The sequence below is a fragment of the Monopterus albus genome, unplaced genomic scaffold, assembly GCF_001952655.1.
Source record: "Monopterus albus unplaced genomic scaffold, M_albus_1.0 scaffold32.1, whole genome shotgun sequence".
NCBI lineage: Eukaryota > Metazoa > Chordata > Actinopteri > Synbranchiformes > Synbranchidae > Monopterus > Monopterus albus.
In genome coordinates this window covers 1,050,625-1,072,411 of record NW_018127912.1, presented here as the reverse complement: position 1 = coordinate 1,072,411, position 21,787 = coordinate 1,050,625, and the positions used below count along the sequence as shown (strand labels likewise).

At 40.8% G+C, this 21,787-nt stretch overlaps 1 protein-coding gene across 3 annotated transcripts in view; it reads left to right on the top strand.

The window, feature by feature from the left end:
• The first annotated feature begins 5,734 nt into the window (after window positions 1–5,734).
• LOC109958382 (microtubule-associated serine/threonine-protein kinase 1-like) overlaps window positions 5,735–21,787 on the top strand; it is a 64,942-nt gene continuing 48,889 nt past the window's right edge. Inside the window, exons 1-2 of one of the 3 annotated variants that reach the window (XM_020596955.1) lie at window positions 5,735–6,877; window positions 13,485–13,513. In XM_020596955.1, coding sequence (XP_020452611.1) covers window positions 6,839–6,877; window positions 13,485–13,513 — 68 coding nt within the window. In that variant the 5' untranslated portion in view covers window positions 5,735–6,838. Of the gene's footprint in view, window positions 6,878–13,481; window positions 13,514–18,124; window positions 18,525–21,787 lie in introns of those variants that run through there. The other 2 variants (XM_020596954.1, XM_020596956.1) reach the window with 2 other exon arrangements.

The window sequence follows — 21,787 nt, the reverse complement described above, 5'->3', positions numbered from 1 at the left end:
TTACAGTATATGGCCGTTATCAGATCTCTGCTGAGCATCTGGTCCAAACAGAGCAGTCATATCTAAAAGCTGCTTCTTATCTTTGGACCCTGCAGTGTGAGCTCCAGCCATGCCATCCCTGCTTTCCACAGATGCTGTTGTACCTGGCCTTCAGATTAAATTATAGAATTGTTGATTTTCCTCAGGAGGCCTGACATTTCTCTCCTGTCTGCTCATGGTACTGTGACTCTTTTTATAACTGTAATAGCAAATCCTCTCCACTTGGTGTCCCTATTGCTCCAAAATTAAAATTGGTCTTTTTTTTTTTAAGCCACGTCACTTTTTCAGTATATGAGTGGGAGACTTTTAAGTTGTAGAGGTAAAAGTTAATTTGAACTTTTTTCGGCTTTTTTATGTATTATTTATTATGTATCTTATTTGGACCTGTCTTTAAGTGGTCACAGCAGCTTTCAGTCAGAGGGCTTAGATTTATTAATTCATACGGCTTGGACTAGTCAGCACAACAGTGTTCAAGACTTCCATAAAATCATACAATACATTCAGTACAGCCAAACAAAGAACATATAACAGGCAGGATCCTGTACGTACTGTATGCAGTTTTGTGAAGCTTGGTACCACAACCAATAGTTTACCCATAATTTTTTATAAATCTTATCTGGACCCAATGTGACCCAACTTGTACCTTTAATATTAATGTCACTCAATTTAAGACCCATCCACATTGTATTTAAGCAGGTCTGTAGTTAACTGCTGTTTGTGTTAATGAACTGTCTCACTCAGCTCCCACTGGCTGTTGATGTAATGCAAAGTGACACAAAGAGAACCGATTTTATGGTAATCATTTATTAACATATCCAAGGCGACCTGTTGCTGCCAGCCAGTCATCTGCATTCTCACTTCTGCACTGATGATGAATTGATCAGTGAAAGGCTGTGACCCATGCAGGGCTGGCCCTTGTACCAGTGAGGCCCTAGATGAGATCATGGGGCCCCAGGGTAAAAACATTTATATTCAGGTAAGAACTTGTTACGCTGCGTGATATGAAGGAAATGTCATATTACAGGATGTCAATATCATTTGTCATGACCTGCTTTCCAATGTTCTTTGTGTTTTTTTTAAATCACATTTATTGTTGAAAGTGTACATGCAGCTGTATCACATGTGATATGATGTCACAATTTACAACGTGAGACTGAGCAGAATTAACACAAAAAGCCCTGATCAGTGCAGTCATAGAAATGGCTTCACCAAACTATTCATTACACTATTGATTTCTATTTCCATTCATTAACTGTTAATTAATAAAAACAACAAGGTGTTGTGGTCACATTGCTTCGCAACTTGCAGGCAACAATAGGATTTTCTTGAGAAGCTGATTCTTCACTGCCTGTTATTTTGCTGTAGCTAGCTCAGCTGTTTCAGAGAGTTGTGATGTGAGCGACTGACATATAATAATCACAAACCCTCCCATCTATTTCCCACTTTCCTTTTACATTTTGTGCTGTTGCACCTGTAGGCCTTTATAATGCCACAAGGGGGCCCCCTGGCGACCATGGGACCCCAGGCTGTTGTTTACCTAATGGATGTGCGGGCCACGGTCACAGTCTTTGACAATCAAAGAATCCTGGTGCCAATTAACTGATAAAGTGATTCTGATTTAGATGTTTTCAAACTGTTCATCTATTTTCACCCACTGCCCACCTGCACTGATTTCATGTTTACACATGCCTGTGCCCAAAAATTAATATTTACCCAAGGTATCACTAGATGATAATGAGAGTTTCACATCTTTATTGCTGCCTGTTGGTGCTTGCATTCTTTTTAGCATATAACATTTCTTCCTGTATGTTTTGCTGTATTAGTTTGTGATTAAAGTCTTGGTCATATCTTAATATATTTATTTATCTATACATGTATAATACATGTCAGCAGAAATGACTTCCTGCCTTTACAGAGAGGAAGCCAGAAATGCACTAAACCAATCAAGGTGCAAATACATGATCTCTTCCTCTTAAACCCGTTCCCCTGTTTTCTCTGTCAGGTTTATGTGTGTATGATGAGGCACTCCTGAGACTGCTGATTGTATGGTGTTTTATTTAGAGAAACTCTTCTTCTCAGACAAGGCTTTTTGCACAGCAGCAGTCTGTGACCCACTTCTAGACAAATGGGGCTTGAAATGAGGAGAAGGTTGGAGCTGAGAGAAGGTTTAGGGGTTTTAAGGAGTCATGGGGCAAGGAGAGCTAATGGAAGAGAATGAATGGATAAATGAAGATAACAGGGGGACACGAGGTCGATAAAAGTGGAAATGTAAGTGGAGAGTTTGGGTAAATTGTACAGTAATTTGTATTGTTTCCCTAAACATTGTAGAAGGTAAAAAAAGTTGTTTTTTTTTTGTAGTTGTAGTGCAATATAGACCTTTTTCATGGCAGACTCGATAACACACAACAAAATACACAGCTGTGATTAACAACATTAATAATGGTTACATTAAATGTAGTTTGACGTCTTCAGAGCCTCGTTACTGTGCGTGCTCTCAGTGGCATTCACAATCATTAATATTATTAGTTTCGATTTTGTTCGGCAAGTCTTAATGTGTGCTGTTAAAAAGGTTTATTGAGTGTGAATCATGGCTACAATAGCAGTGAGGCTGTAATGGAGTTGTACTGAACTTGTGAATGTAGGACAGTGTGCACAATATTAAGTTGTTAATTAAAACCTAAAGATGGTGAACAGCTTAGACATAGCTCCTCTTAATGCAGTCATAATCACTATACAAACACTGTTACAGAATCAGCTCATATTAGGCTGAGTGCCTTTCAGCAGCAGCTAGTCAGCTATGAAAGAGATGTGGCAATTAGTACTTAACTTTCACGGCAACAGAGACAAAGTAAGAGCTTCATAAAGTTCAAATAATCACTGCTCAAAATAAAGGTGCTTTTTTCAAATAAATATATTAGTTACTAGTCAAATAATCATTGTTGCTGATGCATTCAGTATCTTCACACAATCATTTGTCAGGATTTATACTATACAATACAGTATACTATACTTAGCTACACTCATTACTGGGGTGTTTTTAAAATGCACTTTGGAGGCACAGTCCTAATAAGTGAGGTGCATTAGCAGACCCAACATTGAGCCTCAAGGGTGTTTCGAGTTAATTATATTTTAATGTGTCCATGCTGTGTTGTCTCAGTCCCACATTTAGCCGTACAGATGACTTATAATGCCAACACATTATAACAAATACATATAATAACATCCAGTCACTTAACCACTTAGTCCAGTAGTCATGAAAATGGGCCGAGGCCTCAGGGTTAGTGGAGGCTGTTGTGATGCTAGCAAAGTTACTTTGCCTAAATTGATATTTTAATATTTCAATAAAATATAGCATGTTTAATTTGTAGTTTCCTCAGTGATATAACAGAAAGAGAACCACTTAATTAGTTGATTAGCAGAAAGTTCTTTAACTGTTTACATCCTTTAAAATGGCAAAAATTCACAAGTCCATGTCTGAAATGTTTTCTGGTTTTCTTAGCATTTGGATTTTGAACTGTTAATCAGAAAGAGAAGCACTTTGAAAAAGCAACTCTGGACTCTGAGAAATTTTTGATTGGCATTGTTTTTTCTTTTTGCAACATTTTAGTAGGCAAACTATTATTTGATTAATTGAGAAATTGCTGGAGAAAACAATCATTAGTTGCACCTCTAAATGATGAATTCCAATATGACCCAATACAAAACACGCTATGGCTTCAGATTAACCATGGAGTTGAATCAGTGCATCTCTGGCCTTTTGCCTATGTTCCAGTTTGTATATAAGAGGGTAATGCTGACTCCTCTCATTAACCTACACACACACACAGATAGAGCAGATGTGATTGCAGCCGGGGGCACTTGCAGTCTATAAAGAAATGTGAGCTGACGTGGCTCTTGTGAGACAGGCTTACTGGGATGGGAAATGGGATCACACAAGCAGCAGGCATATTCCAAATTTCAATCCTGCCAAGCTCTTGGCTGCAGAGATGACCCCATGTGACCTCCCTCGGGACATGTACTGAGAAGGGGTGACATCATTTTGAGAGCTTTTGCACAGAGCAATTGGAAAAAAGTCTTTGCCTGTTAAAACTGTGCTCATATGAGCTCCACGCTGCTGCCTCCCCCTCACCGCAACAGTGAATAAAAAATATCTAAAATTCATATGCCTTCATTAATTTTTAAAATATTAATAAGAAAAGCAGCATAGCTTAAATGTGCAAGAGAAGTCAGACAAGCTGGTAACTGGGTCATTCCCCAAAACATCATTTTTCACCTGCTGACACCCCTGTATAGTTATGCTTATAACATGTCCATTTTTGTAATATATGGTTTTGGTTCTGTCTACTCAGAGGGATGGGGACTATTAACGCCATGATGCTAAAATCCATTAATTCTCCTTTGTCTAGTCCCCTTTTTCTTTTTTGTTTTACTTTCTTTCTAGTCAGTATATTTAAGATTGCAGACTTTGCATTTAAATGTTTTAGTATAGTCAGTTATTCCAGCTGCTTAGTACTGTCCAGGGCATGCATTTCTCTTGTTGACAATACATCCACATCTGTTGGCAGGCTTGGTATGAACATTAGATCTGCAGAAAACTCCTGGTTTGACTTAATCTGTCAACAGCACACAAGACCTTTCTCTGTTAAATCACCACAGTGGGAATTTGCTTCCATGCCAGCATTTATTCATTACCATTTGGATCCAGGGTGCAAGTAGCTGAAGGGTGAAGAGCCATGAAATGTTATGTGGTAGTGACTTCTGTGTGTGACAGGTGTGAATGTTGGATAATGCTTGATGCCATTTTTTATTGGAATAGCAGTGGAGGCATGACCCAGTTGAATGGTAATTCATTTAGATGATGTCGGCTACACGAGCCACACAGAACCGTTCCTGAATAAGCACTTCAACCCTGAAGCAACAAAACAGACCTCTCTACAAACAGCTTACAAAAATGGTGGGTCCTATTAGCTTTGACCAATAAAGTTAGTTTATTACACTGATATTAAAAAAACATACAGAAATCCAGTATTTCCATCAAACACACTTGCAATATTGCTCAGAATGGCCTATTAATAACGCCCCAGGGAGAGGTATTACATTATATGGTACATTCTCATTGTACACACATACTGTATCACCATATGATTTCTACTCTAGTGACAAAAATGTTGTCATTATTTTCAACACTTGATTTTGAAATAAATCTATATAAAACATTTAGATCTAAATGCAATAGATGAAATAGACCCACACCTTTGACAAATTTTGTAATTGTGCCAGTCAAAAGTCATTTCTATCAAGTGTTTGTTATTTTGTCCAAGCCGCTGATGACACACAAAGTAATGTGCAGGGCTCTGGGGTCTTTAAGGGGAATCAAGGAGCCTTTGAGGTGTTTGTTACAGGCAGGGGCACAGTATTTACTACACTGGAAGAAACTGTTTATTTTACAGTCTGAGGTTTTCCTCTCTTATCTGGGCCATCGCAGTCATACAGTTACTGTCTTTTGGGGGCAGTTCGACACATGCTTCCTCCACGGTTTCCCCACTAAAACTCACTGTTACACCAAAATCGAGAAAGAAAAAAACCACATCACAACTCGCACAGCCACGATCTCCTTCAAAGCCTCTGGTCGCTGAGGGGTTAAACGTCACTGGGTAGTAGGAAGTGGGTGGTTGAGGGCTGAGGATGGAGCAAACCCTGTGTAGCAACCACAGAATCATTTTCGCGAAAGAAGCTATGTTACACTAGAGAAGGAAGGAGTGAGCACATTGTATAACCGGGGAATCTGTTTACCGGCGCACGAAAACGCTTGATGATCAAACCTGCTTTCATTGCTGATACGTGTGTGGACGTGTAGAGTCGCTACAGACTGATCTTGCGCTTTCAGTGCACATAAGCTCTGACAGCGTGTGGACGTGTCATGTAATAGAGGTTTGTAGTTTTTTTTGTGCAAGGATGCACTGAACTCCGTGTACACGCATGCACCGGCGCCTTCTTAGCATATAGACTGTGTTGCATATGGTTTGGATGCGTGTGGATTCAGACAGAGGATTTCTGCCACCAAGTGGTTTGAAGATCAACAGAGGATCGCTGTGATAGAAACATGATAAAGGATGACAGCAGCCTTCCCAGCTGAACTGATTTGTTTTGGACAGTTACTGGTGAAGTGAGCGACTTATTACAAACCAGTTTGGGGGTTTGGGCTGTGTTTTGCGCCGTGCGTTTGGGGGCGAAGATGTCTGCAAACTTGCGTGGTTTGTCTAGTCTTGGGTGTGATATGGCTCGGTTTGACAGTGCGGGTTGTTCGGGGGGTTTCCTCTCTATCTCTCAACTGGACTTGAGTTCATGCAGCGCACGCTGATCCCACCGAGCATCCTCCCGCTTATTCAGCAGTTCCCATGACAGAGCAGCGGTGTCAGTATCTCTGTCAGTATTTGTCAGCATGCGATGTATAGGCTGACCCTGACCACAGGGAGTGGCACTTTTTAAACTTTGGTCACATTTGATCGTCGTAGCCTTTGGGCATGTAGCGTGACAGAACATAAATATCTCGAACAGGGAGCATGCTGTTATTTACCACGGTGCCGACTTATGTCTGAGACAATTACCGGATATTACAGGCCTTTTGTTGAATGATGTGAAATTTACCAGGCACTCCAACAAGAATTACGGTTTAGTAGTAAACTAAGGTACTGGCTCGTTGAAAACAACGCGAGAGTGGGGCTTCTTCTCGCTCCGTAACCTGGAAACCACAGGAGCCACGAGACCCTCTGACAGGTGTGAACCCGGACACGCGCCCATGGATGATTCAGGGATCATCCGGAGACGGAGGCTGCAGGTGAGACCTTCATCACCCTCATGTGTTTCCATATCTGAATCACCTTATTAAAATGATTTGCATGAATGTTTTATATTTAATCAAGCGTATAACCCCTGACATTAATCAAGCCTTTGTCTGCCAGACCTACTCTACTTCCTCCTGAAGTATTTTACCTTAAAAGTACTTGGCTGCACACTGTGCCACAATTTTCTCCTCTAAATGATTGCTCATTGTTTATGAAATATAGACAAAGTGAAATGAAAAGATTTTCTGTACAAATGTTGTTGGTGGAACAGCAGCAACACTGCTGGACTTGTAGAGAGTTTCCACTGCTATAAGTGCTGTGCTCCTATTGTTAGACCTGGTGGGTTAAAAGGAGGTTCAAGATGTAATGATAAATGTCAGTCGTTGCTTGAGTTTGTCGTTCTAAGGAATAAAAGAGGTACCTCTACCTCCAGTCCTACCTTTGTTGAACTGTAGGCTGAACATTTACCCTCCTCTGAGACTTGGTGGCATTTAAAGTGTGGCCTTTTATAATTGCTCTTTCTCTATAAATATTCAAAGTGAATCAGGTGAATCATCGTTATGTCCCTGAGTTTTTTATTCTTACCTGCCAATAACAATTTTTTAAAGAATATTAATTAGTCTGCCCATTAGTTAAGATCCTCTAAAGGCAAATCTAACATGTTCAAACAGCTTGTTTTGTCTGACCAACATCCTGAAGACGAGTGGGATTCAGTTTTTAATCATAGACAACTACGAAAACCAGTAAAAGTAACATGTACTTATCAGAAACTAAACAGAGAATAATTGGCATTCTTACTCAAGAGCTTGAATTAACAATCATTTCATCATCAATATTGATGCCAGTCAATGCCCTAAATAGATAAAACCACTGCTTCAGTTTCAGCTCTATGTTTCAAGATGAATTAATCAGTTTATTTCATCTCATCTCATTTTCTATACCGCTTAGTCCTGAATGGGGTCGCGGGGGGGCTGGAGCCAATCCCAGCCGGCACCAGGCGAAAGGCAGGGTACACCCTGGACAGGTCGCCGGTCCATCGCAGGGCCTAATCAGTTTATTATTTTTTAATATTGATTGATTTTGTGAAATAAAAATACAGGCATATGCCCATCACAAGTCCAAACTGAAAAGATATTTTCAAATCCTCTTTTTTGATCAGGTGGAACCAGAGGATGTCTGCTATTTTTACTTTATTAAACAACTGTAATTGTGTAAATAAGTTTTTTTGGAGAGATTCTGTGCACAGGAGCCATTGCTTAATTCCTCAAAATCAGAGTTTGAGGTAAAAAACACAACTGTCACACAGTATATCTACTGTAGATTTTGAAATGGGTATAGTTTTCCCAGCTTAGTGTTAGATTTATTTTAAAAGGCATGCTTGGCAGTAAATTAAAATACATTCAGTAACTGTGCAGAGCCCTGTAGCGCTTATGATTGAAAGATTTCCTCATAAGTGAATTGTAGCTCAGTTTCAGATATTCGACACCATCACTGGAAATGAGGAACAGGGCGGACAGGCAGCGGGAGAAACGAAACAGTCTGACATGAATGTAAAGTTTTAGTAATGTGTATGTAGAACCACAGCGAGACAGAAACACACACCTTTATAAACTGAACTTCATATTCAACTAAAACGAGGAACACACAGGTACACATAAAGAGACACAAGCACTTACGAGAAAATCACACTGGTGAGACAAACTGCACTTCTGAGCTTAACCAGATCCTGAGTGCATGTTAATGTGTGTGTCCATTCGTTCAGTCGACGCTACTGTGGCTACACCGAGCATCCTGTGTTTGTGCATAACACTCATGCCCATATGTACACATCAAATCGACTCCCACCCCCTTCCCTCGTTCTCCATTTCCACTGAAGTGGTCGATATCCATATCAGAGACAGAGGAGGGCTAAATGCTGAGGATGTGGTGCAGTTGTCAGGCCCATTAGCAGGACTAATGGGGGCCTAACTGTCCTGTTTGCCTTCAGGGAGGAAGACCAACCACTAGCAGCAGGATGGGCTGAAAGGGCTCGAGGCCAGGAGGGGGGAGGGGGCAGGTAGACTAGAGGCAGGCAGCAGCTGGGGGCCTCTGTAGACCCCATTGAAGTGGTTGTTACAATATCTGGATCTCTTTACCGCCTGGGTTTACTTTCACATCAGCGAGACAGGAGGAAGAGGAGGGAGGGAGGTAAAGGATTCTGTGTGTATATGTATGACATTTTTGTGTTTCATAGATGATGTCTGTGTTCGTCTGTGAGGGTGGTCACTGAAAATAAACAGGGCTAAACCGTAGGTGGAGTTGGGTTTAGATTGATTCCAATAAAGCTCTTTTCACTGAAGACATTTTGACATGTCACAGTAGGAAATGTGCAAGAGTAATCAATACATTTAATGATTCCTTACTTCCATTTTCAGGACATGCTTACTGTCAGGGTCGTGGTTTTGAACATGTTGGCACACAGTTTCTGGGACACTTGAACAGTTTGCACCCAGCTTATACTGTACAGTAGGTGCATTACCACACCTCCTTGACTGGTTTGTGGAGCAGTACATGTCAGACTCATCATCAGACTCGATGATATTCACATGTACTTATTAATCGCCTACTGCAGTATCCTGAACAGTGCTGTTGCCATCTTTCACTTGGGGTCATGTAGTATTTGCTTTTCTCCATCTTTGTCATTCTTACTTGCCACCCAGTTCTTCTTATCTCTTTGAAATGCCCATCTCCATGTCCATGTCTCCACATTGCTTAATAAAGGATTTTTGTGTTATTTTATCCCTTCTTTTCCTTTTGGATCATTCTGGCACAGCTGACATGCCCCAGCTTGGTATTTCACACTCTGGTTGTCATTACATTACATCACATTTATTTGGCTTGGTCACCTATGCAAATCAGCTTTTCATTTTGAGGCTTAGTGCTTATTCTCTTCCCAGTTATTATTGACTTTTTCAATTAGAAATGTAGGCATTTTTGTGCTTTTTTTTAGACAATTGATGATGAAGACATGCATTGTATGTGGGGACAGTATATGACAAGAAACAAAGAATCCTGGCTTCAGCTTTTGAAAATGCTAAAATACGTATGACCATTTGCTCTTATTTATAGACACTGTACCTCTGAAATGTTTTAAATTAAATATGTCACTAATGTGAACTGAGTTCATCTCAAGTGAAAATTGTTGTGTTGTTCTGAGCGGGTGGAGGTGTGTGGAGTATACTTACACTTAACCCATATGCTCATACAGTCCCACACACAAACACAAGTCACACTGTGTGTCTCATTCTTCTTTGTTGTAGGAGTATGGAGTATGCCAGTCTCTCTCATGCTCTCTCTTTCATGCACACACACACACACACACACACACACACACACACACACACACACACACACACAAGCACTTGTCCAGTATTTTTGTTCTGGGCAGTGTTCCCATTTCCAATATGCTAAACACAAGGGATAAGAATGTGATCACTGCAGAAGATCCCGCTCTCTGCCAAGTCCTGTCACTCAGTGCCATGGCCACCGCTTTGTTCTGCCTCATCTTGTCCATCTGATGTCAGAGTTATTCAGAAAGGTACATCAAAACAACAAATCGGGGCCAGAATATATCTGGGACTGACTTCAAATATTAGAACTGTCTTTGGTGGGCTTGAATTATTATGCTGGAGGCCTAAAGCACAAAAGCTTGAGCCCATGTAATCCCCAAAAACAGACAAATTGGAAAAGATAGGAAATAATAGTGCTTATTAAAGTTTTAAACTACATCCGGTGTAACAAAACGTAATAAAGTTTGAGACTGACTCATACATTTCATTGAGGCATTGCATGATTTTAGACCTCAGTGTAATCTGAAGCTTTTAAGTAAACCTGGAAGGCTGATAGACCATTAAACTGAAGAATACACCACATGACATTTGCCTTGCAATCTGCTGTCAGCACTGGCAATGAAAACGGAACAGAAGCCTCACGATTCTGCTCAGAGCAACAGCATATTAACATCTTTCTTTTCTTTGGTTTCCAGCTGGCCTTGGCGGTGTTGTCCTTGGGTAAATATAAACCAAAAACAACTCAGAGAACCATGCAGCACCCTTCTTTCACTTTTCAGGCAGAGGAAGCTGTTTTGCATGGTCCTCTAGGAAGTGTACAGCAGCAAGATGTTGTTCATCAGGAATCTCTAGTTCACACTCAGCCATAGCAAAGGATATGATCCCTTCTTAAAGATCTGATAGCCTTATGGATTAAATATACACATTTCCTGTATCGGTGGATGAAATGTTTTGAAAATGTAATAGCCAGTGTCTGTCTTTAAATCATCTCTTTCCACTGCACGGTTGCATTCTGAGCTCTGATCTTTACACAGTTTAAAAAATCCTTTAATGCAGTAGTTTTTTTTTTTTTTTGCTTATGTTACAAGCAAAGTGGATGATACTGGGAACTTTTGCAGGTTGACATGGTCACCTGAAGTGGTATCATTTTAAGAAATGCTGCAGTGACCAGTAACATGGCAACAAGACAGTAGCTGTCTACTGGGCAGAGATGGCAAGAGGGAGCAGGTGTTGGGATTTTATCCATTAGCCACCCCTATCACCCTGCATACGCACACCACACACACACACACACACACTTAAGCCTCCTGCGGGGCTCTCTCTGAGTCACCCTGGCCAAGCTCACTTCCTCTTGATGATGTAACTCATTAGCCATCCCAGAAAGAGCTCACTATCATAGGTGATGTCACTTCCATTGAAAAAAGTGATCTGTCTCCTCTGCACTGAGAAATTGTGATAGGCCATATCCACATTAAATGAATACTTTGACATGTTGAGACATATGCGTATTATACTGCTCCCATATACAGTATGTACAGTAAACATGAAGCTACAGCCAGCAGACATTTAGCTTAGCCTAACGTAAAGAGTGGAAGCAGGGGGAAACAGTTAGCATGGCTCTGGACCTCTAGAGCTCACACATCATATACAGTACAGCTTGTTTAAGCTGATGCACTTATACTGCATCTTCTCTTCATCGCGCCTTTGGAAAGCATAGGCTCTGACTTCTTACAATGTGTCTTTGCGACCTAGTTTGGTTTCTGGCTCCCCATAGTTTTATATGGAGTGTGAGCATTAGTGCCTCGCAGCTCTAGAAAGTAAATCGTGTGAGTTTTAGAAGCAAGTTTGTTTTGAGACCGTTTGGAGACGAGAGCTCCAGCTGTCAAGTCATGTTTCATCAGTTTGGCTTTGTTTGGGTTTTGTAATGCCTGGCTACTTATACAAAGGCAAAGAGATAGAGAGAGATTTCTGCACTGCCCTCATCTACTGAGATGAAATCAATCTCTGGAAAAGCAACTACTGTCTCTTAGTTTCCTCTCATATTTGTGTTTGTTTTCAGGTTCTGGCCCTGGTGTGGTTAGTCGCTAGGATTCCTTTCATTTCACACACATGGCTCTGTGTCATTAAGCTTTTCCTTACTGAAAAGAAACATGATAAGATCTTTTTATCAGAGCCACTGAGCTGTAGAAAATAGCTTGATAAGCGGCACAGGGCAGGCTGACAATAGAAACTGAACGTAACCTGATCTTACCTAGGCCGAGTATTAAATGGAATCAAACTGTGCAACACACACCATACAGATCCATCCCAGCAGATCCTAATCACATCAGAGTCCTTGCTGTTGTGTCCCGGTGTCATAAATATAGCAGCAACATTTTTAAATTGACTTTGGCTCCACTCATCCTGCTGGTTCCTGAAGCTCGGAAGTCTCTGAGCACTTAGGAGGGATCAATTTTCAAACTGCTTCCACCTACACTGGGCGACAACACAGAAATCACAAACGTGGCCATAGAGAAATCTCATCCTGTCTTACATTTTTAAAGCAACATTGTTATTATACTTGTTAAACTTGTTCATCCCTAAGCCACAGTGTCCTACAACTCTGTCAAAGGTTTCAGCAGTAAGAGAGGTTGTTCTTACATTCGATGTGGCGACTTGAGTGACTGCAGCTGTTACAGTTTGACACTGTGATTTACCAGTTGTTCCTTCTTAGGTTTTTGCTGTGTGGGAACCCAGTGGGATATGCTAATAATAAAGTCAATAATGTTGCTGAGATCATTATTTTCTTTTTACTGTAAGATACACGATTCTTAGTGGGGCATCAGCTAAATTTGAGTTTACTTCATAATGACGATGTGAATTGGTGCGTAGAATATTACCATTTCAAAATGCCTGTTTGCCTTAATGATTTTCCTGTTCAGCATAAGCAAGTGTGGTCCATTTTAATTTGGGGTCCTTTGCTTATAAATATATGAAGGATTTATTTCTACACAGCCTGGCAATCCTAAGAAATAACAAAGTGCTTCACATGGAAGCAAAAAAAAAAAAAAATTAAGATCATCTCTTAAAATGATCTGCTGCTTTTTTTTTTTACAGTGTTTCTTTGACAGATTACAGACACTGTTATGCTATTTTTGATTCCATCACCACATTTACAGCACAGTGCTGCAGTAACAGATCACATACTATGTAAAACTCATCTAACCTGTCAAATGTGTCTGCTCTCCCCTCCTTCTTTTTCTCTCTCTTGCTTTATCTTTCTCACCAGAAGGATCTACCTCTGCCTCGGAAAAGTAGCAGGTAAGTTCATGTTTGCTCACCTCTTTGCGCCACCGTACTGCTGTAATATAAGGTTAGTTTTTATGCTCAAAGAATTTCTGGGTTTTTTGTGGGATATAAAGAGTTGCTTCCTTGAAAGGGAAACTCATTTAAATTCATTTTAACCCATATTGCTGTTTTCCTCCTTTGCATGGCCACTTTATGCTGCCCAGACTTTTCTGAGCTGAAAGTCATATTACACAGACAAGGAAGGACAGTGGAGGAATAGCATTTAGACAGTTTGGAGTCTTTCCATGTTTGCTTTTGGAAGTTATGGTCAAGTGATGGTAATGTACAGTGGGAGTCTTCAGACTGCAGCATGTTCCAGCTGGACATGAGCCCTTTCGCTCTGGGAGCATCTCTGTCAGCTCCAGTGAGCTGTGCAATGAAGGTTCAGAAGCAGAGGAACCATAGTCTGACCACAGTGCCTTGTGTGGTTCTGCAAAGGTTGAATACATGATGTGTAAACCATCAAATGTCCGGTGTAGATATTGAATGACTGACATGTTTATTTTATTTCTTGGCATTTATTCTTAATTAAGGCATCAAACAGTGGAAATCAACAACATGAAGACCATTAATCTCATTGAACATTATAAGAGCATCAAACTTTCTTCTGTCTCAGGAATTTCACCTTTATTGGAGTTTTGCTGATTTCAACTACTGATGCAAGTTACTCCCACCAAAGAATTTTAATTTTACAAACTACAAAGGGTGAAGCTGTTGTTTGGTTTTAGTTGGGTCTGTCTGACTAAATACAGATTAGAAGGCACTTAAATAAATATGCATTCTTTGTCTGTACATGAGTTCATTCCTTCACAATGTTCATGTTAAAGCCAGATATTTACATTGTGAAGTCACTTTACAAAATATGATTCTTCTGAGAGAGAAGGAGAGAGATACATCTGGCTCCTCCACAGAGATGGATTACATTTAGTGACTGAATTAGAAGCCTCTGGAGTCTCTGTCTGTGCCATTTAGCGCTGAGTGGGATTGAATGATCCTAAGAGATTTGACGAAACTGATTAAAATATCTAAATCTGTGGTACATGCATTGAAAAAAGCTCACAGTTAACAATTATAGTGGATGAAATGTGAAATACAGGGAGGAAACACTGCTTGTATGGTTCTCTGTCCATGGTGCTGAAATGCACTGACTCTTTCCTCTGCACGCGTTGTTTCTGCTGAGTGTCACTATTTTACTTATGTCCCTTTCTCTCTTTTTCTGTGTATCTACTATGAAAATATGACTAAAGAACATAGAAGGATTTTCATTACTCCTACATTGATCTTATTATTTAAAACCAGCATGATAAAAAGGAAGAAGTGCTGTAAGTTGGAAGTATTTGTCTCTGGCAGCTTTGTTTTTACTATATTTTAATTGCCGTTCACTCCTTGACAGTATCTTTTCTGACTGAAATGAACAGTGAATTTCCTTATCTGTCCTTAACGCTGTATTTGGAAAGCAGTAAGTGCCCGCTCTTGTTACTAAAAGCATTTCACAAGTCAGACAGAATTTGGAAAAGTACCTTCTGTCAGTTCAAAATGCCGTCTGAGAATTCCTTTGAACACATGGGGATGGTGAAGGTTACACTTATAGTATTGAGTGTTGAAATCCTTGAAAGTTGCTGTTTTTTTTTTTATATTTCTTTGAGCTTGCCCACATTTGCCCTGTGTGAGCAGAACATGAATCACTGGCATTTGTCTGTTGATCATGTAAAATGAGGGTGCTTGTTGTTCAGGGTGTTGTAAATTTGAAGCATGAGTTTAATTCCCTCTATGGAGCGGAGTTTCTACAGTAACTTACTTTTTCATCGCTGTGTGTAGCTGTCTACTCGGTATTCTGCACGCATCTCACTCTGGGCAGAGCCTGGTGATGCTAGCTTATACATGCCTTGGATATTTAATGTGCATGTGCATCTCTATCCATGTGTAATTGCAATCTACTGCCTGACGTGCTTTGGCTGCTTGCCTTTGAGTGTGTGTCCCCATCTGTTGTCACTGGGTATGTTTTATTTGTGACCTCTGACCTCTGCGTGGTGAGATGGCAGTTGTCAAGACATGAAGGCTCAGAGTCTTCCATCCTTCCCTCTGTTCCTGGTGCTGCTGTTGGATTTTTATACACACATCTTCCTGCGGGTGGAGCTGGACCCTTGTATTGTGGGTGTAATGACTGGGTGTTTATAGCAGAATGAGTGACCTGGAGGATAACCAGGTTACCAAATACGAACTCCCTCAGAGGTCAAATAACCCTCAGTAAAAACCTGGAAGACAGAGAAGAAAAAAAACGCTCCACTAAAACACACACTGTGTCTTCTATACGATGTCATGCCACCCATCCCTGTCTATGACCCCCCACTGTTTCAGTGACATCACCACCCTTCTCCTCCCACTCCCTCCTCCCTCACTTCCCCTGTCTCCTCTCTCCCATGTATATTTTATCCATCCAGACTCCCACATTAGAGACGACATCCATTATTGAATTACCTCCTTCAGCACTACTGTGCAACTGTCACCCCACGTCAGCTTTAACATTTGGTGGATTCGTTTCAAAGGGAAGAAGGGAGGGCATAGACATACACACTCTCTCTCTCTCTCTCTCACACACACACACAGAAATGACATCTCTTTTGGCTGGGTATTTCAGAGCAGCTCCTGTGATCTCTGGGACAAGTGGACAATGGCAGCCTGTCTATCAATACTTTTCCACTGACCCTGAAGATGTGTGCACATTTCGGTAATTTCTTAAAGTGGCTGGTGACTGTAGTTTTTAGCAAACAGTGCACAAAGATGAGCCAACAGTGCATTTACTGGGGCCTGATTTCAGGCAGCAGGACGATGTATGTGGGATTATCTCAAAATAAACTACCTGGTAATGTTCATGGTGATGAAGGAACATGTTACCCATTTCTAAGTGTGGCAAAATGATGTGCTTTTAAAGGTACTCTTCTATATATATATTTTAATCTCACAAACACAATGTATTGTTTGTGCAGCCAAAGTCTGATAGGGCTTCTTCCTTTCCACTATAGACTTCGATTATTGGAAAAGATTTAGATGAGCCACACTGTTGCACTGAATTAAATCAAATCAAATTTTATTTGTATAGCGCCAAATCACAACAAAAGTCATCTCAGGACACTTTACAAAGTAAGGTCTAGACCTTACTGTTATCAATATTATTACATAGGGAAAACCCAACAAATCCCCCTTGAGCAACCACTTGGCGACAGTGGGGAGGAAAAACTCCCTTTAAAGGAAGAAACCTCCGACAGACCCCGGCTCTTGGTGGGTGGGAAAAACAGTAATGGATATGTGTTATTTCCTTGTCCCATCTGAGCTCTGATACTTGACCTGCTCTCTGTCGTCAGTTCAATTACAGCCTTATCTTTTGGCTTCTGTAATGTAAAATATCACTGTATGGAGGCTGTCAGTAACATACTGATACTGCTAGGTAGGATCAATAAAGTACCTACCTACCAACAGCAGTATAGTGTTCTATCTGCGGTTTGCAGTTCAGTATGGCTAGGAATTATTTTAGCATCGTCATTGCTCTACCAAGGTGACAGGAGTACTTCACACAGTCACAGCGGGTGACTGAACTGAGACTGGGAGTTGGTTCCATAGGAGAGGAGCTTGATAGCTAAAGGCTCTGCCTCCCATTCTGCTTTTGTGGACTCTAGGGACCACAAGTAAACCTGCACTCTGAGAGCAAAGTGCTCTGCTCGGATGATAAGGCTCTACGAGGTCTTTAAGATACGATGGAGCCTTGTCATTAAGGGCTTTGTATGTTAGGAGAAGGATTTTAAATTCTATTCTGAATTTTACAGGGAGCCAGTGGAGAGAAGCTAATATGGGAGAGATATGATCTCTCTTGCTAGTTCCTGTCAGTACTCTGGCTGCAGCAGTTTGGATTAACTGGAGGCTTTTTAGGGAATTATTGGGACATCCTGATAGTACATATCTTCATTGCCATGATCATTGATTTATTTTAAGTCAGTCCCACAAATGCTCATCATGTCGCTGAAAATGCCCAGTAGTGTTTATTCACAGCTGAAAATAGTCCCTGCAAAAAACATTACTTTCTCCTGTTTGTGGAAATATTTGCTTAAAACAACAGTGCCAAGCTGTTTTAGAAAATTAATTTGCATTTTTTTAAACATAAAACACACATTGTATATGAATGTATAGACTTATGTTTCCTGTTAGATCACGTGGACTTAGGACTAACTGCTACAGACATCTAGGGGAAGTGAGAAGGCTTAGAGACAGAATGCATCTCTGGCTTTGGTGTTTTCAGGAGAGTTATTGACAATAGTAAAAATTTATATCCCATCCTTATTATCCTGAATAAAAATGGAGCTCTATGGAACGGCCAGTGAGCCTTAGACTTTCTTTATTTCACTGCTCCCCCATCTCTTCATCTCTCATTGACTTGCGGTCTTTGTATAAATCTTGTTCTCTCCCACATGTCCCTCTCTCTCCCCTGTTCTGGCTTTCCTTGCCCCCCCCCCCCCCCCTTCCCGTTCCGTTGCTCTACACTTCCTGGCTTGGCACGATACCCTTGAGAGCAGCCCCACAATCCTGTCTCCTTCTGAGAGGGATGCTCAGCAGCCTGTTTCCTCCTCTCCATCCCTCCTTCTTCCTGCCTCTCTGTCTTAAATTCTCCTCCATCTGTGACCCAGCTGATATTTTTCTCCTCTCTCTAGCACACACTCCTGCATGCATACTTGCATGTACACAATCATGGCGAGACACTGGAGAGCGAGATTGTGTGTGTGTGTGTGTGTGTGTGTGTGTGTGTGTCTTCATGTGTTTAACCGGCCAGAGGAAGCTGAAATGCCAGCGTGGAGCATAATCGCTGCCTCTTGACTGCCTCTGTGTGTGTGTGTGTTTATTTCTGTGTATGTGTAAGTGTAAAGGCTCAGCTGCTCTCATGTTCATCTGCCAACACAGCCTCTGCTGCTAGCAACATGTTTCGACGCACAAAAAGGTAAATGGCAACAGTGTGTCTCTGTGCAGTCTTTGTGACCGGTGTGCTGCCCTACTGTTGTTAGCATGTGTTGATTCATCAGAGGAGGTTGTTGTGGTTTTCCATGATGTTTCCGTTGTCCCTGCCAGCTATCACGCTGTCTCACAGTTGTCTCCCTGTCTCCATTTAGCTCCAGCAATATGGTGTGTGTGTGTGTGTGTGTGTGTGTGTGCTTGTGTGTGTATTTGATGACCTTATGAATATATGTCTATATGTAATGTGTTTTTGTGTACACAGTAGGTTAACATCAGATGAGTATATGCATGTAGGCTTTTTAGAATACATCAAGGTTTGATCATTTGCATATATGTGTTTGCTATGTGTGTGTGTGTGTGTGTGTGTTTTAGTATTCCACATCAACAGACTCATTACATGTGGGTTTCTTTATACCCTCATTGAGCTTTACTGTTGTGATGCACATGTGCACAGGGATTCAGCCTGCTTTAGATTATGGCTTGTGAGCTGGTGATGTCTCTCATGCACAAACACACACATGCAAATAAACACACACACACACCTAAAGATATGTGTGTACTTGGCGAGTAGCCTGTGTGTCAGAGATAGCATTATGAAGTGAAGGCATTATTATCAGTGTCCAGGGAGCGCTTGTGTAGTGGAGAGCCAACAGTGGGCAGTGCTGTCTGCTGCCTGCTTGGCACAAGCTCTCACTTTCCTTCTCCCTTCCTCTTCACCTCTTTTCACTCCTTTCTACTTTCTCTCTTCCTTTTATTTTCTCTCCCTCACGTCACCCATGCTTCCTCCATTTTTCCCTCGACTTGATCACATCTTCTTTGTGTCCGTTTTCATCAGCTCTTCCCTCATTCACCTCTCCTGTCCTTAATGTACAATCAGCGTCGACCCTTTAGTCCCTCCTGTGGCGTTTCATGATACCCGGCTTCATCTCATCTGATCACGGGGGGATTAGTCTGAGTATTCACCATTGCTCCCACTGTGCAGGGAATGAACAGCAGGATGAACAAGAGTAAAGCCTCCCTCACTCCACTGCTGGCCATCATGCTGTGTGTTTGCCGTTGCCTTGTGAGAACTTAGCTTGTGTAAAGTCTGTATGTTTGTTTCTCTTCTCTGCTGCACACATGCGTCTTTGCTCGGTCATGCACTCCGGAGTGTGACATAATATTAATCTACACTCTGCCAGTGTGGAGATTATTTCTGTTTTATTTTTAGCAGGAGTAGAACTAGAGATGATTTTCATTATCATGTAAGATGTCATTTTTACAGCTAATTATGTGTTTAGTCAGAAAGTAATGAAGAATATCCATCACAGTCTCCCACAGCATGGGGCGATGTCTTCAGGTCCTCTTGTTTTGTTTGACCAGCAGTATAAAATTCAAAGATTTTAAAATTATAACAATATAAAAGCAGCAAATATTTGTATTTTTTGCTTGAAATGTTTTACTTGGAGATTAATTAATTGTGATTAATTAAATGCTAGCATTTGGTTTTTAGCACAAAACACTAAGTACAGCTGAGGAGGAAAATGCAGTGGATCACCAAAATGAGCGCTGTACAGCATTTCATGACAGCTGATCAAGTAGTTGTTGAGCTACATGTTTTATTGTGGACCATCCCACAGCCAGTGTTCCAGCAGCATTAAAGAGCAAACAGCAAAACACCATAGGGACCTCTGAGAAGCACATCAAAGGTATCTAAAAAAAACAAGACAAAACATAGCACTTGAGAGAAATCAAGAACAAGAATATTACTCCCACAATTAATTCAACAATGGGGAGAAACCTTGTATATCAACTGCAGTAGAAAATAAACAACAGACACCCAGTGACGTGCGGTGAGGTTGACAGCTGGTGAGGCACCAACTCTTTTACAGTCAGATTTACAAATACAAATGAACCTTTAACAAATTGTCTGTTAGCAGACAATGCGTAATGTTTTATATCTCATATCAGCATTCTTCACACAAACGTGACCCATATTTATTTTGAGGTTAAAATTTATTCCAATTGAGCTTATTTCTAACTAGAAATAATAAAAGTTTATGGTCTTACCTTTACTTGTACACGAAATCCATTTGTCAGCTGGTATGTATTACAAACCCTTTTACCGTTCGAATCCAATATTAAAACAAATGTTTTCAATAAAGAAGATCCTTCTGGACAAAAATGTCCAGACTGTCAAAAATGTTTCGATTGAAAGTTCAGATTTACGAATTTTCTCATCTTGGAAATGTAATCTTCCATTTTGATAAGGTGGATTGAAACACGTTACAGAACTACATTTTATACATTATCCAGATTATGGCAAGGCAGAGCATATAATCAGAGTGTTTGAAAGCATTTTATTAGCGATATATAGAGGGACAGCGACACACTATTTGCATCGCATACAGTTTGTGAGGATTACACGATCCACCAAGAGGCACAGCAAAGTGCTGCCTCATCGCGCATCTCCTCCATGTATTTGAACGGGACATACGGAAATTCTGATATTCTTTATTGAAAAAAAATTCCTTCAACATCGGATTCGAACGGCAAAGGGCCTACAACACACACCAGCCGACAAATATTAACATTTATTATATTTTATGGTTAACTTTTTTTTTCTTTTCAAGATTGACAGGGGAGGCTCTGCCTCACCTGCCTCCCCTGACCGCACATCACTGCAGACACCATAAGAACAGCAGACACCGCAAGGATCTCTGAAAAACAGAACAGATCAATACCCAAAAACAAGACAGTACAAGCATTTCAGAGAAATCAGGAACAAGATATCGCTCCCACAATCAAGATATTGTTGGTACTGGTGTTGAAACTAAGGTATCATATCAGCACCAGAATCGAAAAATTCAAACATTATCCTGCTCTGATTCTGAGTTATAAAAACCATCAGATCATTTATTCTTGATTTTATTTTTACTTTGTTGTGTGTGTGTGTGTGTGTTTGTGCTAGCAATTTGTGTTTCATTGGCTAGTTGTGGTAATTAGGAGACTGTTTTGTGCCCACTCCCATACATACTGAGCTAAAGGAAAAAGTAAAAGTGAGTAAGAGTGAGAAGATCAGACTCAAGACAGAAAGCAGCAAAGCTACAAGAAGAGAAAAGTAGGGTGGAATGAAAGGCAAGAGCCTGAGGAAGTGTCTCAGCCTACATTAAAGAGTAGCCCACTGGGGTTAACTGAGCCCATGATGATACACTCTGTCTCTTCGCTGTCTTCTTCTCTCTTCTTCCCTGCTTTAAGATAAAACTCTGC